The sequence below is a fragment of the Molossus molossus genome, unplaced genomic scaffold, assembly GCF_014108415.1.
Source record: "Molossus molossus isolate mMolMol1 unplaced genomic scaffold, mMolMol1.p scaffold_m16_p_1, whole genome shotgun sequence".
In the NCBI taxonomy this organism is placed as follows: Eukaryota; Metazoa; Chordata; class Mammalia; order Chiroptera; family Molossidae; genus Molossus; species Molossus molossus.
In genome coordinates, this window is record NW_023425344.1 from 216,273,022 (window position 1) to 216,288,388 (window position 15,367).

General features: G+C 36.0%; 1 protein-coding gene across 1 annotated transcript in view; it reads left to right on the top strand.

Moving 5' to 3' along the window:
- HIF1A (hypoxia inducible factor 1 subunit alpha) overlaps positions 1-14,635 on the top strand; it is a 51,116-nt gene extending 36,481 nt beyond the window's left edge. Inside the window, exons 7-15 of the mRNA XM_036258509.1 lie at positions 128-234; positions 1,606-1,753; positions 3,892-4,112; positions 5,164-5,450; positions 8,478-8,600; positions 8,684-9,093; positions 11,846-11,954; positions 12,515-12,641; positions 13,342-14,635. Coding sequence (XP_036114402.1) covers positions 128-234; positions 1,606-1,753; positions 3,892-4,112; positions 5,164-5,450; positions 8,478-8,600; positions 8,684-9,093; positions 11,846-11,954; positions 12,515-12,641; positions 13,342-13,493 — 1,684 coding nt within the window. The 3' untranslated portion in view covers positions 13,494-14,635. The remainder of the gene's footprint in view (positions 1-127; positions 235-1,605; positions 1,754-3,891; positions 4,113-5,163; positions 5,451-8,477; positions 8,601-8,683; positions 9,094-11,845; positions 11,955-12,514; positions 12,642-13,341) is intronic.
- The last annotated feature ends 732 nt before the right edge of the window (positions 14,636-15,367 follow it).

A 15,367-nucleotide genomic window follows, 5' to 3' on the forward strand; every position in this document is an offset into this window, starting at 1 on the left:
TCTTTATTTTTGAAAATTCTTCATAAAAAACTTGTTCATAAGATTAATGTATATTCATTACTCTAAAGAAGCAAAGTTTTTCATTATTAGTTGCTCTTTTTTCTTATTACATTTCTTTACTTAACAGAATTACTGAATTGATGGGATATGAACCAGAAGAACTTTTGGGCCGCTCAATTTATGAATATTATCATGCTTTGGACTCGGATCATCTGACTAAAACCCATCATGATAGTAAGTACAGTGGAGGATCTCATAGAACTGAAAGGTATTGTGTTTGACTCTTGCAGTCTCGTTGCTTTTTGGTCATACATCTAACTTTTTGGTTAATATTAACCAGTCTTTCTAGCCTAAATATCTTAAACTCTTCATAAGGGATCTTGACCATTAAATCTATGTTTTATATTTGTACAAGCAATACCCATTAAAGCAGAATCACTTGATATCTAAAATGTCCCTGGTATTTTAAATACAAAGATTGAAAAAATACAGCATAGGATATTATAGCATCATTTTCAGAATTCATACTTAAGTATTCAGAACAGATGTTTGAATTGGAAGCATTCAGAAAATAATTGTTCAATGAAGTGAGTTGTTTAGTGAAGTGAAAGTGATCAACAGCATGCCTAGTGATAACAAGTACCCTGGACATAAGATAGGTTTCTCAGTTTTGCTCAATGTTATTTAAAGATCCCATGGTAAATAAAACTTTGGAATTTCTCACTTGCCTGTTGAATCTGTACCTAAAGGGAACTTCCCAATGTGACTGGGGATGCCTGAATGTCACTGAGTTAGGGTGACTAGCCCTGAACTACAGAATGGGCACCAATACTCATGATAATATCATCTTTACTATTTCTATAGTACTTTCTCCCAAGTCAGTAATTAGATTGCCTAAAGTGCCAAAGACTTAAGCATGATATCAGTTGAGATTCAAATATGCTAGCACAGCTCTTTGAAGCATCTTTGGTTATCGGAAACTACAGCAGGAATTTAAGAAAAAGATAGCAGGCCCTGGCTGGTTTGGCTTAGCGGTTGGAGCGTCGGCCTGCGGACCAGAGAATCCTGGGTTCGGTTCCCGCTAGGGGCACGTACCAAAAAAGAAAAAAAGAAAAGAAAATGATAGCACTACTTCTTTCTTGAATGTTCTCTGTGGAATCAAGATTGTTCATTCTCTAGTCTTTTTTTTTTTTTGGTGGTGCGTGCCCCTAGCAGGAACCGAGCCCAGGACTCTCTGGTCCGCAGGCCGACGCTCAACCGCTGCGCCAAACTGGTCAGGGCTCATTCTCTAGTCTTTCTGATGCTTTTCAACAGTAAGTCAGTAAAGGAATTTTAGTCACTGTTGTCCCTCATTCCTGGCTTTCATTTTATTTAAAGTGAAAATTGGCAAGACAGGAGTTTATTTTGGGAGTTAGAAGAATGAATTTGGGTACATTTTCAGCTGTGCTGGGGCTTTTTCTCTCACTTTCAATTTAAACAATTACAACTGATTCCATGAATATAAATATCTCTCATTTTCTAAAACAATCAACATTTATCATCCATTCATTTGCTTGACAATTCAGTTATTTTCTCTGCATGAGTCTTTCTCCATTTTACTCCTAGTGTTTACTAAAGGACAAGTCACCACAGGACAGTACAGGATGCTTGCCAAAAGAGGTGGATATGTCTGGGTTGAAACTCAAGCAACTGTCATATATAACACTAAGAACTCTCAACCACAATGCATTGTCTGTGTAAATTTTGTTGTGAGGTAAGTTTGGAAAATAAATATTTTGGGGGAACAAGTAATAACCCTTTTTGGATACTCTGTTCTTTTAAAGGAAGAAGAGATTATAAACATTAACTGAATTTTATTTTATTTTCTCATTTCTATCTAATTATGGTTTTCAGTACTGTAATCTGTTTCCAGGCCAGCTGTTCTACAGTGATTCCACTAACTACTACCAGCAACTGTCTGTCCCCAGTCTTTTCACTCCTGTTTGCTTTTTTGTTTGTTTGTTTGTTTTTTTAATCCTCGCCTGAGCACACTTTTTGCATTCATAAGAGCGAGAGGTACATGCCCTTAGCGGGAACCGAACCTGGGTCTCTCCAGACCACAGGCTGATGCTCCAGCTGCTAAGCCAAACCGGCCAGGGCTCACTCCTTTTTTTAAAAGACCTTGAAAAAAATCTATGGATTAGTTTATTCTAGTCAACAGTTGTCAGCATGTATTACCTCACAGCAACTATGTTATTTTTGTAGAAACAGTACTGGCCTTGGGATAGTTAAGTTTGTATTATAATTCTGTCATTTCTCCATAACCTTGGGGAGGTCTCATTTCTCAATTTCATCCATATTGGAGAGATGATGATACTTAACTCAAAAGGTTATAATGAAAATTAAATGAATTTCCTTGTGAGATTACTATAAAAGGCTATATAATGTGATACATGGTTCTTGAGTATTCTTGAATTCTTCCCTTAGCTCATGGGTTTGAGAATATTATGGGTATCATAAACTAATCTTTCATTTGATCAATTTCTGTAGGCGAATACGCACTTCTAGTCCATCTCACATCTTACCACCAGGCTGATTTTTCTTGCATGGATACCTGCTCATCTCATTCTCTTTAGAATTGTTTTAAAGATCCCTGTGTCACTTCATGATAAAGCCTCACCTACTTGCAGAGTATCATTTCTTGTCATTATCTTCTATACTCCCACACTTTCATAAATGTAGCCCTTTTTCTAAAGTCTGTGTGACTGCCCAGCCAGTGTGGCTCAGTGGATTGAGTTTCGTCCCATGGACTGAGAAGGTCCTGGTTCAGTTCCCGGTCAGGGCACATGCCCAGGTTGTGGGCTCGATCCCTAGTGGGGGGCATGCAGGAGGCAACCAGTTGATGTTTCTCTCTCACATCGATGTTTCTATCCCTCTCTCCCTTTCTCTCTCTCTAAAAAAAATCAAAAAACATATTTGAAAATCTATGGCCACCTCTTCTAGGAAGACTTTGACTTTTTTTTTTTTCCTGTCAATTCTGACACCATCCATTAATGTTTTAATATTAGTGTCAAAGAGTTCTTTGCTGACTTTCCCATTTTATAATAATCAGTTACTTGCAGTGCCCTTTACCCTTCACCCCAATCTACCTAACAAATACTACTTGAGTCCAAGTTTCCGCTTGTAGGTCCCTCTCTGAAGCTAGCCTTTTCCATTTCAGCAGTTATCACTTTGTATTTTAATTGTCTACACATTTACTTAAACACTGGGCTATAAACTTAAGGGGAAGGATTAGATATTTTAATTTTTGTATCTGTTTATTTCACATAGTAAACACTTGTTGATTAAAAGAGCAAAACAATTTATGTTTAAGCCAAATGAATATGGAGCTGTTAATAATCCCTTTCAATTTTATCCCTGCAGGTGATATCACCATATCATTTTCCTACCACCTACAAAAATATAGCACTCCTCTTAGAAAGACCTCGGTCATTTACCTATATACCTTTATGTTCTGGGACCATGCTTAGTGCCAAAGAGTTTTTTCTGGCCCAATTTCATTATATGTGAATTAGCACAAAAATTGGGAAGGTCTAATTTATGTCTTTCATGTACTTGACTGTTACATCTCTTTGTCACCACCACTCTTCCCAAAGGGATAGCTGAAGTTTCTTAATTGAAATTAGTCAAATCTTTGAATTATCTTATACTGTGAATTTTAATAGGTTTTCACTTAATATTGGTATTTCAAACCTGGAATAAAAGAGAGATTAGGTCAAAGCATCTTAAAATGTTCCTTTTCATACAGTTGAATTTTTTTTTTTTTTTTTTAGGGGGTAAGGTCTTTTCAGAGTCCCTTTCCCCTTTTGTGTCAAGTGCTCATTCAAGAATTACCGATCTCTTTTTTGACAGTGGTATTATTCAGCACGACTTGATCTTCTCCCTTCAACAAACAGAATGTGTCCTCAAACCAGTTGAATCTTCAGATATGAAAATGACTCAGCTATTCACCAAAGTTGAATCAGAAGATACAAGTAGCCTCTTTGATAAACTTAAGAAGGAACCTGATGCTTTAACTTTGCTGGCCCCAGCTGCTGGAGACACAATCATATCTTTAGATTTTGGCACCAATGGTGGGTCTTTGGTTATTTTGTTAATTGCCTACACTGTGTCTGCTGATGCAAGCCCATTTTAACTGAACTTGAGGCTGACATTTTTTGTTGGTAATCATTTGGACATCATGGTTTTGTTTGTTTGTTTTATGGTTTTGTTAATCCTCACCCAGGGATATTTTTACCATTGATTTTTTTTTTTTAAATTAGAGGGGTAGGGGGAGAGAAAAATCAACATTGCCCCAACTGGGGCCGGAAATCGAACCCTTGACCTTTCAGTGTGCAGGCGGCTGCTCTAACTACTGAGCACACTGGCCAGGGCTGGGCATTGTGGTCTTCTATATTTTGTTTTTCATAGTCTTCTTGAAATTATTTGCTTAAATATTTTGCCTCTGTAATTTCTCAGCATTCCTGCTTTTGTCACATTGTTGGATATTGTGCTTCAGAGTATCCTTAAGGTATTTCTTCTTCCCACTTTAATTTTTCTCAGCTACTCTGCTATTTCTGTGTCCTACTGTCATATTTTCTCCTCAATTTAGTAAAGTTATATTGTAATAGGTATAGTTGCATTAAAGGATAAATAAGCAGTCATGCCAATATCAAACATTAAGAATGCAAACTATAGCCCTGGCTGCTGTGGCTCAGTTGGTTAGGCATCATCCTGTGACCAAAAGGTCACCTGTTGGGTTTTTTTTTTTGGTTTTGGGTTTTTTTGGGTTTTTTTTCATTCCTCACCTGAGGATATTTTTCAATTTATCATCAGACAGAGTGAGAGGGAGGAAGAGGAGAGAGACAAAGATAGAACCACATCGACTGGTTGCCTCCCACACAACCCAACCAGGGCCAGGGACAAACCGCAACTGAGGTACCTGCCCTTGACTGGAATCGAACCCATGACTCGTCGGTCTGCGGGCTAACACTAACCGCAGAGCCAGGCCAGCCAGGGCTTTTTTTTTTTTTTGTAACATTTTGTTGTTTGAGCGAACTTGACAAACCTTTAGTAAAAGGGGACAAATTTCTGTATATGTTAAATTCTAGATATTCTTTAAATTGACTAATTTTTTCCCAACAGACACAGAAACTGATGACCAGCAACTTGAGGAAGTTCCCTTATATAATGATGTAATGCTCCCCTCATCTAATGAAAAATTAGAGAATATAAATTTGGCAATGTCTCCATTACCTGCCTCTGAAACTCCAGAGCCGCTTCGAAGTAGTGCCGACCCTGCACTCAATCAAGAAGTTGCATTAAAATTAGAACCAAATCCAGAGACGCTGGAACTTTCTTTTACCATGCCCCAGATTCAAGATCAGCCAGCTAGTCCTTCTGATGGAAGCACTAGACAAAGTTCACCTGAGGTAGGTGTCATGATACAGTAAGGAAAGGATATTTAAGATTTTAATGTTCGGGAAAGGGTGTATTTGTAGACTTGATTCAAACTTTAATTTTGCTTACATGTTACGGTTTTGTTTGTGTGCATTTTAGCACTTTCAAATTACTACAGTAATTGTTAAGCACTTAACTTGGATCTCAGTGCATGTTTTAGTCAAAGACAGAAACACAGGAAGGAACTGGCTTAACAAAAATCAAAAGAAAAACTTATGTTGCTCCTGTATATATTTATATCAAGACAAAAAAAAGTCTTGAATTTACACACCTACAGAGAAGACACTATGTGCCTATGATAGCTCTAAGCCCATACATGCTACCCTTTGAGTTGGAGAATTGTCTAGTGGCAAAGACTCAAAAAGAGAAGGGATGCTAAGCTCTGCCCAGTTTAGCCCAGTCTCCATGACTATTTTGAAATTCTGGATAAGTATAACATGAAAATACCAAATCTTACACAGAGTAAATATTAATAGCTGTTTTTATGTGAGTTCTGTCTTGATATTAGTTTTCCTATAAACACAGTAAAAATCCTCTTTAAGGGCTAGGCTAGGCTAAGATTAAAGGTATTACATAGGGCTCCATGTCTAAATCTAAAGATCTTTAATTTCAGAGTTTCCTGCATCTAAAAAATATGCTCAAGAGTTGGGTAACTGAGATCTGAATATGATGACTTGATAAATGAGGCACAAATAAGCCTTTATAGGTGGTAAATAATTTTATATTAAATATTTATGGATCCAAACGGGCAAGCTAAAAGTAGGAGATTTGACATTTTGTAGCCCTCTAGAGAAGACATCCTATACTCTGGTGGTTCAGTTTGCCTACCTAACACAAAATGTTTTTTATTCATTTTTTTTTTATACTTAGCAAAAGTTTATACTTAGAATACATAGCAGTAATTTTTTGGTTAGAATTCTTGCTCAGAACTTTGTTGTTTGTTTTTTTTTTAATTTTTTTTTATCCTCACCCGAGGACATTTCCACATTTTGTTCAGATAGAGTGGGAGGTAGAGAGAGAGAGAAACATCGATGTGAAAGGGACACATCGAGTGATTGCCACCCGCACGACCCAACCAGGGCCGGGGACAAACTGCAACCGAGGTACATGCCCTTAGCGGGAACCGAACCCGGGTCTCTCTGGACTGCAGGCCGACGCTCTAACCGCTGAGCCAAACCGCCCAGGGCAGAACTTTGTTTTTTTAAATATGTTTTTATTGATTCTAGAGTGAGAGAAAGGAAGAGACAGAGAAACATCGATCAGTTGCCTTATGCATGCACCCTGACCAGGAATCAAATAGGCAACTTTTCAGTGCACGGGATGACACTCAACCAACTGAGCCACAATAGCCAGGGTCTCTTGCTTAGAACTTCTAAAAGAATAGTACATTCATTAAGGTGAATACAACTAAAAGAACTTAAGTCTCCACACTTATCCCCCTGAGTTACTTGTAAGGTTTTTAGGTAGATCACCACAGGAATGTGCCCTCTCAGTACACATGTAGATTCCAGTGAGTATACATCTAGTTGTTTGCCATTTGGGTACCATGTGGGAGTTGAATTATAAATGAGTTTCATTCTTTAGGATAAACAGATAAATGCATCCTTTAATCTTAATTTTATTAATGATGTTATATTACATTTAGTCAGAAATGTGTATACAGTAGTTCCCCCTTGTCCATGGGGGGGGGGGCACATTCCAAGATCCCCAGTGGATGCCTGAAACTGGATAGTAATAAACCCTAATCAACTTCCTCAGCTCTGCTGGAAATGGGGCAGCAGCTTCTTCATTGGTAGATGCAGGCTCTTCAGTAATTGTTATATTTTTCTTTCTTTTTTTTTATCCTCACCTGAGGACATTTTTCCACTTTTTCAGATAGGGAGGGAGGGAGGGAGAGAGAGAGAAAGAAACATCAACGTGAAGGGGACACATCGAGTGACTGCCACCCGCACAACCCAACCAGGGCTGGGGACAAACTGCAACTGAGGTACGTGCCCTTAGCAGAAACTGAGCCTAGGTCTCTCTGGACCGCAGGCCGGCGCTCTAACCACTGAGCAAAACTGGCCAGGGCTAATTGTTATTTGTTATTTTTCATTCCTTACAGTAAATGGCTTAGTGTCACTCATGTCAGGTGATCCCTTGCTGCAGTCTTCATATGGGCTCAGTGCTTTCTGGCACACACATTGCCGTTGGCTGGAACATGTTTTCTGTTCGTGCCTTCCACCCACATATTAATGCCTTTCCCATCTTAACTAAGTGCTTACCATCACTGTGACTAACTGTTGAGTTTAAGATGCAAAACTAGCACTAATTTCTTTCCCTTCACAATTTCATGGGCATGAGATTTATTCTTACTGTGTATCTTAGCAACCTTGGCATACGAGTTTTTTTTTTTCTTATTAAGTCTAGAACTTTCACATTTTCATTTAAAGGAAGTATTTGACAGCTTCTCTTTGGCATATCTGAATCGCAAGCATCACTACTCTTGCACTTTAGGCCATTATTAAGTTAAAAAGAGTTACTTTGAGCATAAGCACTGCAATACTTTGATAATTGATCTGATAACCAAGGCAGCTACTAAGTGACTAATAGGTGGGTAGTATATACAGTATGGATGAGTATACTGGACAAGGATGATTCATGTCCGTGGCAGGATGTGGGACAGTGCGAGATTTCATCCCACTACTCAGAACCGTGTGAAATGTAAAACTTACCAATTGCTTAGTTCTGGAATTTCCTTTTTAATAGTTTCAGACCTCGGTTGACCGTGGGTAACTGAAACTGCAGAACATGAAACCCCAGATACGGGGGAACTACTGTAATGGCAAAATTAGTTAAAAGTGTAAGCTCAAAATTTAACTTCTCACTATTTAGATAAAATTTGATACTACAGATGGACTTTGTTGTGTGTTCTCTGAGATCTGGTTTGAGAATTCTAACAACTAGCAAAACACACAGGCTTCTTCTGGGAAAGTAAACACGTTTAATTCCTTTTACAGCCTACCAGTCCCAGTGAATATTGTTTTGATGTGGATAGTGATATGGTCAATGAATTCAAGTTGGAATTGGTTGAGAAACTTTTTGCTGAAGACACAGAAGCAAAGAATCCATTTTCCACTCAAGTATATAAATTCATTTATTATTTTTTATATTTAACTTTTGTAAGATGTGGCCATTGTAAAAATACACATTTGTTGTTTTATAGGACACGGATTTAGACTTGGAGATGTTAGCTCCTTATATCCCAATGGATGATGACTTCCAGTTACGTTCCTTCGATCAGTTGTCACCATTGGAAAGCAGTTCTACAAGCCCTCAAAGTGCGAGCACAATTATAGTAGTCCAGCCAACTCAAATGCAAGAACCAGCTATTACTGCCACCACTGATGATTTAAAAACGCTCACAAAAGATGGTATGGAAGACATTAAAATATTGATTGCATCTCCATCTCCTACCCACGTACCTAAAGAAACTACTAGTACCACAACATCACCATATAGTGATACTCAGAGTCGGGCAGCCTCACCAAACAGAGCAGGAAAAGGAGTTATAGAACAAACAGAAAAATCTCATCCAAGAAGCCCTAACGTGTTATCTATCACTTTGAGTCAAAGGTATTTATTTATATGTAACATTAAAGTTATAGTTCTATTTTTTAGAAAATGTGTGTGATGGTAAATTATTTCTAAACATAGCAATCTTCCTTATGTGTGTGTTTTAAGGAACATGAACTTGATATACAAATTCTGAACTTAAAACAAGCACTCCAGGAACTGTTCTAAATTAGCTTATGTATTTATTTTCTCTAAAATAATCATATCACCTATCTGAATGTAGGAGGGTCTTCTAGTACCTCTAAAAATAAAATCTAGCCAATAGTTCTGTAAATGTACAAAAACGGGCCCAGTTTCTTATGGTTGTTTAAATCGGGCTAGTTAATTATCCTCACTACTTCCATTTCATTGAGCTCTTGTTAAACTAATCCGAACAAAAGCCCTTCCAACATAAGGGTATTTCCAATTCCACATTGAGCCTGATGGTCGTTAGTGCTCAGTATTCAATATGGATATTTACAAGACTTCTTTTTAAATTGTATGTATAGTTATGTTACAATTGCTTTTATTTTTTATTACATATTTATAGAACATCATATATTATAGGTTAAATAGGGTTTTAAGAGCTGCAGTAGGAATCTAAACCTGATTTTATGTCACTGCTTCTGTGGAGCAAATTTGAGCAAATAATTGGATACCAACCAGATTTTAAATTATAATTTCTGTATATAATTTGCAATGGGATTAACATTTTATTTTATTTATTCTTATTTCATAACTTCTTTATTAGGCACAAGGTAAAAATATATATTCATGGAGTCCAAAACCTATAGTGCTGATGTGGAATTCTGGACCCCAAGTGTCCCCAGAACTGGGCTTAGGACTTTCCAGGAGGATTTAACATTTTAAATTTGCGGCTATAGTCAGAGGAAATAACTTTTAGCTGGTCAGTGGTGGGGGCAATGTGTGGAGGAGGGAAATGATTCATTTTCTACTGTCCCTAGACTGATCCAGATATCAGTAGCAGCAGGAAAAAGCACTGCCATAGCCAGAGTTCATGGCTTATTTCTCTGGCCTTTCATCACTACTTTGACCTAGAATGCTGGGAGAGGCCTTTTCCTAGAGCTAAGAAAAGATCTTGGAGCTTTAGATGAACAAAGAAGCATTTTACATTACTTGATAAATTAATGTCACCAACTTAACTAGACTCTTAGGGGCAATGACAGTGTCTTGGACATTTTAATGGTATTAATACTAATCTCAGTATCTAATGTGTAGTAGTTGCTCAATAAATGGTTATTGGATGGGCAGGTGAATGTATATAGTAATATAAATAATGATAACGATGACCTGTAATTTACAGTTTAGTCATAGCCTCAGGAGACTATGGGATATCCATTTTTCTGAACAACTATATTTGTCAAACCAAAGTCTTAATATCTGATCATATTAGCAATTTTTTTTTACATTAGTGTCACTACAGTATACACTAAATACTTTTAAGAGATGAATTTTAAGAACTATATGGAGACTTTTCACTACTGTTTTTATAGGTAATTATTTGCAGAGTCAAAGTGCCGTACTAAACCAGGCAACTTATAGCTTTATAGCAAAGATTAAAATAACCATTAGAAATACTACTACTACCCTGGCCAGTGTAGCTCAGTTGGTTGGAGCATTGTTCCATACACTGAAAAGTGGCAATTGATACACTGAGTCATATTTCATGAAGATAATATAGTTATATAAGGATTTTAAAACCTGCCCGTCTGTATATTGGAAGTTTTACAAAAGTAGGAAGGTAGTTAAGAGTAATATATTACCTATCCATATGCATTCTCAGCTATGTGGAACAGAGCAAGGAGGCATTTATGATTATGTATTGATGAGAGAGTTCTTGAAAAGACAAAGTAGCTATGATGTAATTGGTGTATTTGACCCAAAAAAACAGTTATTCACTATTTAATATTTTAGATACAGGTTTGATAACAGGATCAATACTGAAGGCAAAATGGCTTTAGGAAGATCACTGAGAGGGTACATGGGTATCAAGTACTTTCATATTTGCAACTAATTAGCAATGGGACTTCAAGATAGTTACCTAACAGGTTTCAGGTTTCTCGTTTATAAAATAGATATTATATATGTGTGTTACTGTCTTTGGGATTGGAGTGAAATAAAAATGAACAAATGAACATGAAATGTTTTATGAACTGAAAATGCTATATAAATGTGAAAGTAATCTTTTATCACAGTAGTCCTAAGAATATCTGAATTATATTAGGTGGAATGAAAAGCCAGTATTTAAGTTTTTGACTTACAAAAATAACAATCTAGTTCTGTTCATTTCTGTTTTATTAGGGAAATGCAGATTTTAGGATATTTTGTTTTAAAAATTGAGATTTGGCTTTTGAAGTGATAAACTTTAGTCCTGGTCAGTTTGTCTCAGTGGTTTTAGAGCATCAGCCCAAGGACCGAAGGGTCTCCGGTTTGATTCCCTGATAAGGGCGCATCATCCTGGGTTGCAGGTTCAACCTCTGGCCCTGGTCAGCGTCATATGGGAGGCAGCCAATTGATGTGTTTCTTTCTCGTTAATGCCCCCCCCCCCTTCCACTCTAGCTAAAAGAAATGAGTAGAAAAATATCCTCAGGTGAGGATTAACAATAATAAAAAAGGTGATAAACTACAGGAAAAGTTCTCATATGTAACAATATTCCTTAATTGGAAAGCAGATGTATATTTTGTTGAAAAAAGCTAGAATACTTCTTTAAAATAATAAGACAACCATATTTTTATTTTATTTTTTTTCCAGAACAACTGTTCCTGAGGAAGAACTAAATCCAAAGATATTAGCTTTGCAGAATGCTCAAAGAAAACGAAAAATAGAACATGATGGTTCACTTTTTCAAGCAGTAGGAATTGTAAGTGTGAGAATATGTGTTTGCTTTTGTAGTCCAGCTAATGTGCTCTTTATAAGTTATATATTTAAGCAATTCCTTTTTTCTTCCAAATACTAATGTTGTATTTTTAGAATTTCTACATTGATTTTTTTCACTTTGTACACACTTTCTTAAAAACAAAGACTTAATAAATACATCATCTGTGTAAAAATTTCAGATAATACAGAGTATTTTGAGTAAAAAGTGACGTTGCTCTCCCCTTCCCTTATTCCACCCAACATCACCACCAGTCTTGTTCTCTTCCCTTTGTTACTTTCTCCTTCTTACTCACAAAACACAATTATGTTAAGGCCACGTTTATATAACCCATACTGATACTCTCATTAAATGGAAAGAATTTACAGATGTTAGCAATAATGTGTGGCAAATAAATGTCTTTATCATAGTAGTGGTAAGAGAAAGAAAAACAATTTGGGTCAGTATTTGATTTAAGAAACCTGCTTATTCCATGTTATCAAAAGTTCTTTATTTAAAAAAAAAAACTAAACATAGTAAAATTGAAATAATTTTACTCTTTTTAGGGAACATTATTACAGCAGCCAGATGATCATGCAACTACTACATCACTTTCTTGGAAACGTGTTAAAGGATGCAGATCTAGTGAGCAGAATGGAATGGAGCAAAAGACTATTATTTTAATACCTTCTGGTTAGTTTATTGTTTTGCCCTGAATATCAAAAGGAGAATTATATGATTTTTTACAAATATGTTTTTATTGATTTTTCTAGAGAGAAAGGGAGAGACAGATAGAAACATTGATGTGAGAGAAAAACCTCTATCGGCTGCCTCCTACAGGCCTCCCACTGGGGATCTAGCCCACAACTCAGCCATGTGCCCTGACTGGGAATCAACCAGGACCTCTCAGTCCATGGACGACTCAGTCCACTGAGCCACACCAGCTGTGGGCTATGTGACTTTTTATTTAGGAGCTTTGCTCCAAGTGAGAGTGGCTTTCATTCCTTAGCAAGATTAAAAAGTAAAGTAGCATTTTAGCCACTGTCTGTAACACAGAAATAGCTATTTCAAGATGGAACTTTAAATTTTTTAGTAATTGTCTTTGGTATGTCTATGTACTACTAATATTAAATAGATGCTGAACCTTGATACTTTTATGCTATTTTCTAAATTGATTTATCACTCCTTTGTGCCTTCATTGTATTTTGTAAACATTTCTGACATAGCACCATTAACACTTGATTGCACTTACTTGTTTACATAGCTGTGGTTTTGCACCATAGACTAAAAGCCCTTCCAGAAAGAGCTTATTTTCCCAATACCTAGCATACAGTAGTGTTTAATAATCATTGACTAAGATGAATGAATACTTAGGTATCTCTTTGTTTTCCAGATTTAGCTTGTAGACTGCTGGGGCAATCAATGGATGAAAGTGGATTACCACAGCTGACCAGTTACGATTGTGAAGTTAATGCTCCTGTACAAGGCAGCAGAAACCTACTGCAGGGTGAAGAATTACTCAGAGCATTGGATCAAGTTAACTGAGCTTTTTCATAATCTCATTCCTTTTTTTGGACACTGGTGACTCATTACCTAAAGCAGTCTATTTATATTTTCTATATCTATCTAATTTTAGAAGCCTGGCTACAATACTGCACACACTCTGTTAGTTCAGTTTTGATCCCCTTTTTACTTAATTCACGTTAATACCAGATCACAGACAACACATTTTCACAGTTCTTTGGTATTTAACCATTGCATCGCAGTAGCATCATTTTTTAAATGCACCTTTTTATTTATTTATTTTGGGCTAGGGAGTTTGTCCCTTATCGGATTATTTTTAATAAGATGCCAATATAATCTTTTTAAGAAGGCAGTAACCTTTCATCATGATCAGTTTGAAAAAAAGTTTTTCTCATTTTTTTTCACATTTTGCATAGACAGTAATGATTTGCCAGCAGTACATGGTAGCCACAATTGCACAATATATTTTCTTAAAAAATACCAGCAGTTACTCATGCAATATATTCTGCATTTATAAAACTAGTTTTTAAGAAGAACTTTTTTTTGGCCTATGAAATTGTTAAACCTGGAACATGACATTGTTAATCATATAATGATTCTTAAATGCTTGTATGGTTTATTATTAAATGGGTAAAGCCATTTACATGATATAGAAAGATGCATATATCTGGAAGGTATGTGGCATTTATTTGGATAAAATTCTCAATTCAGAGAAATGAACTTAATGTTTCTATAGTCACTTTGCCAGCTCACAAGAAAACAATACCCTAGCTGTAGTTGTAAAATTTATGCTAATATTGTGTAATTGATATTAAACCCAGATGTTCTGCCCACCCTGTTGGTATAAATACATTTTGAGCAAATTGTGAACAAAAATCATGCTTTGTTAGCAGAATTGCCTAGTATGTTAATTTGCTCAAATTTTTATGTTTGGTTTTATGCACTTTGTCGCGATTAACATCCTTCTGTTTTCATATAGATTTCAATAATTGAGTGATTTTAGAAGTATTATTTTAGAAATATATAGTTGCCACAGTAAATAATATCTTGTTTTTCTATGTGCATTGTACAAATTTTTCATTCCTTTTGCTCTTTGTGGTTGGATCTAACACTAACTGTATTGTATTGTTTTGTTACTTCAAATAAACATCTGTGGACCATGCCCCCTCTTGATCAGCTTATATGTTCATGTTTATTTCAGTACCTCAAACTCCTAAAATTGTTTGCCAGCAATTGAAGTATTTTATGAAAATTTATTGGCATCCCATTGGTTGTTTTTCCATTTTGCTATCACCTGAATGTATATTGTGTCACTAAATGTCATTTTAAATAATAACAAACCATAATGTTCCACTGTAAAGAGTATTCTTTTAGAAGAGAAAGTTGCTTTTAAGTTTATGAACCTATTAAAGTAAAACAGTTTTAATATGAATGGGATGAATGAAACAAATCCTGAACATTATACTCACATAATGTTAGAGGGCTAGAAGATCCTCTGTAGATTTCTACCCCTGGCGGGGTAGCTTAGAATGTTGTGCCCATACACCAAGATTGAGGGTTGAATCCCTGGTCAGGGCACATATAAGAATCAATCAATGAATACATAAATAAGTGGAACAACAAACCAGCTTCTCTCTGTCCCTTCCTCTCTCTCAAATCAATACATTAAAAATTATTTTTAAATAATAAAGGTCTCTAAATTTACTCCCATTCAAAGATGAAAATTTTGGATCTCAAATAATAAACAGGTTGTCTAAGCCCTAAAAGTAATAAATGCCAGACTAGAAATTTAAACTCTAATATGAAACAAAATTTTGTTTTGTTGTAATGATGCTGTGTATATAAATTTTAAAAATAGCTTTATTTGTTTTCTCCCGTGTATTTTTGTGAAAAAG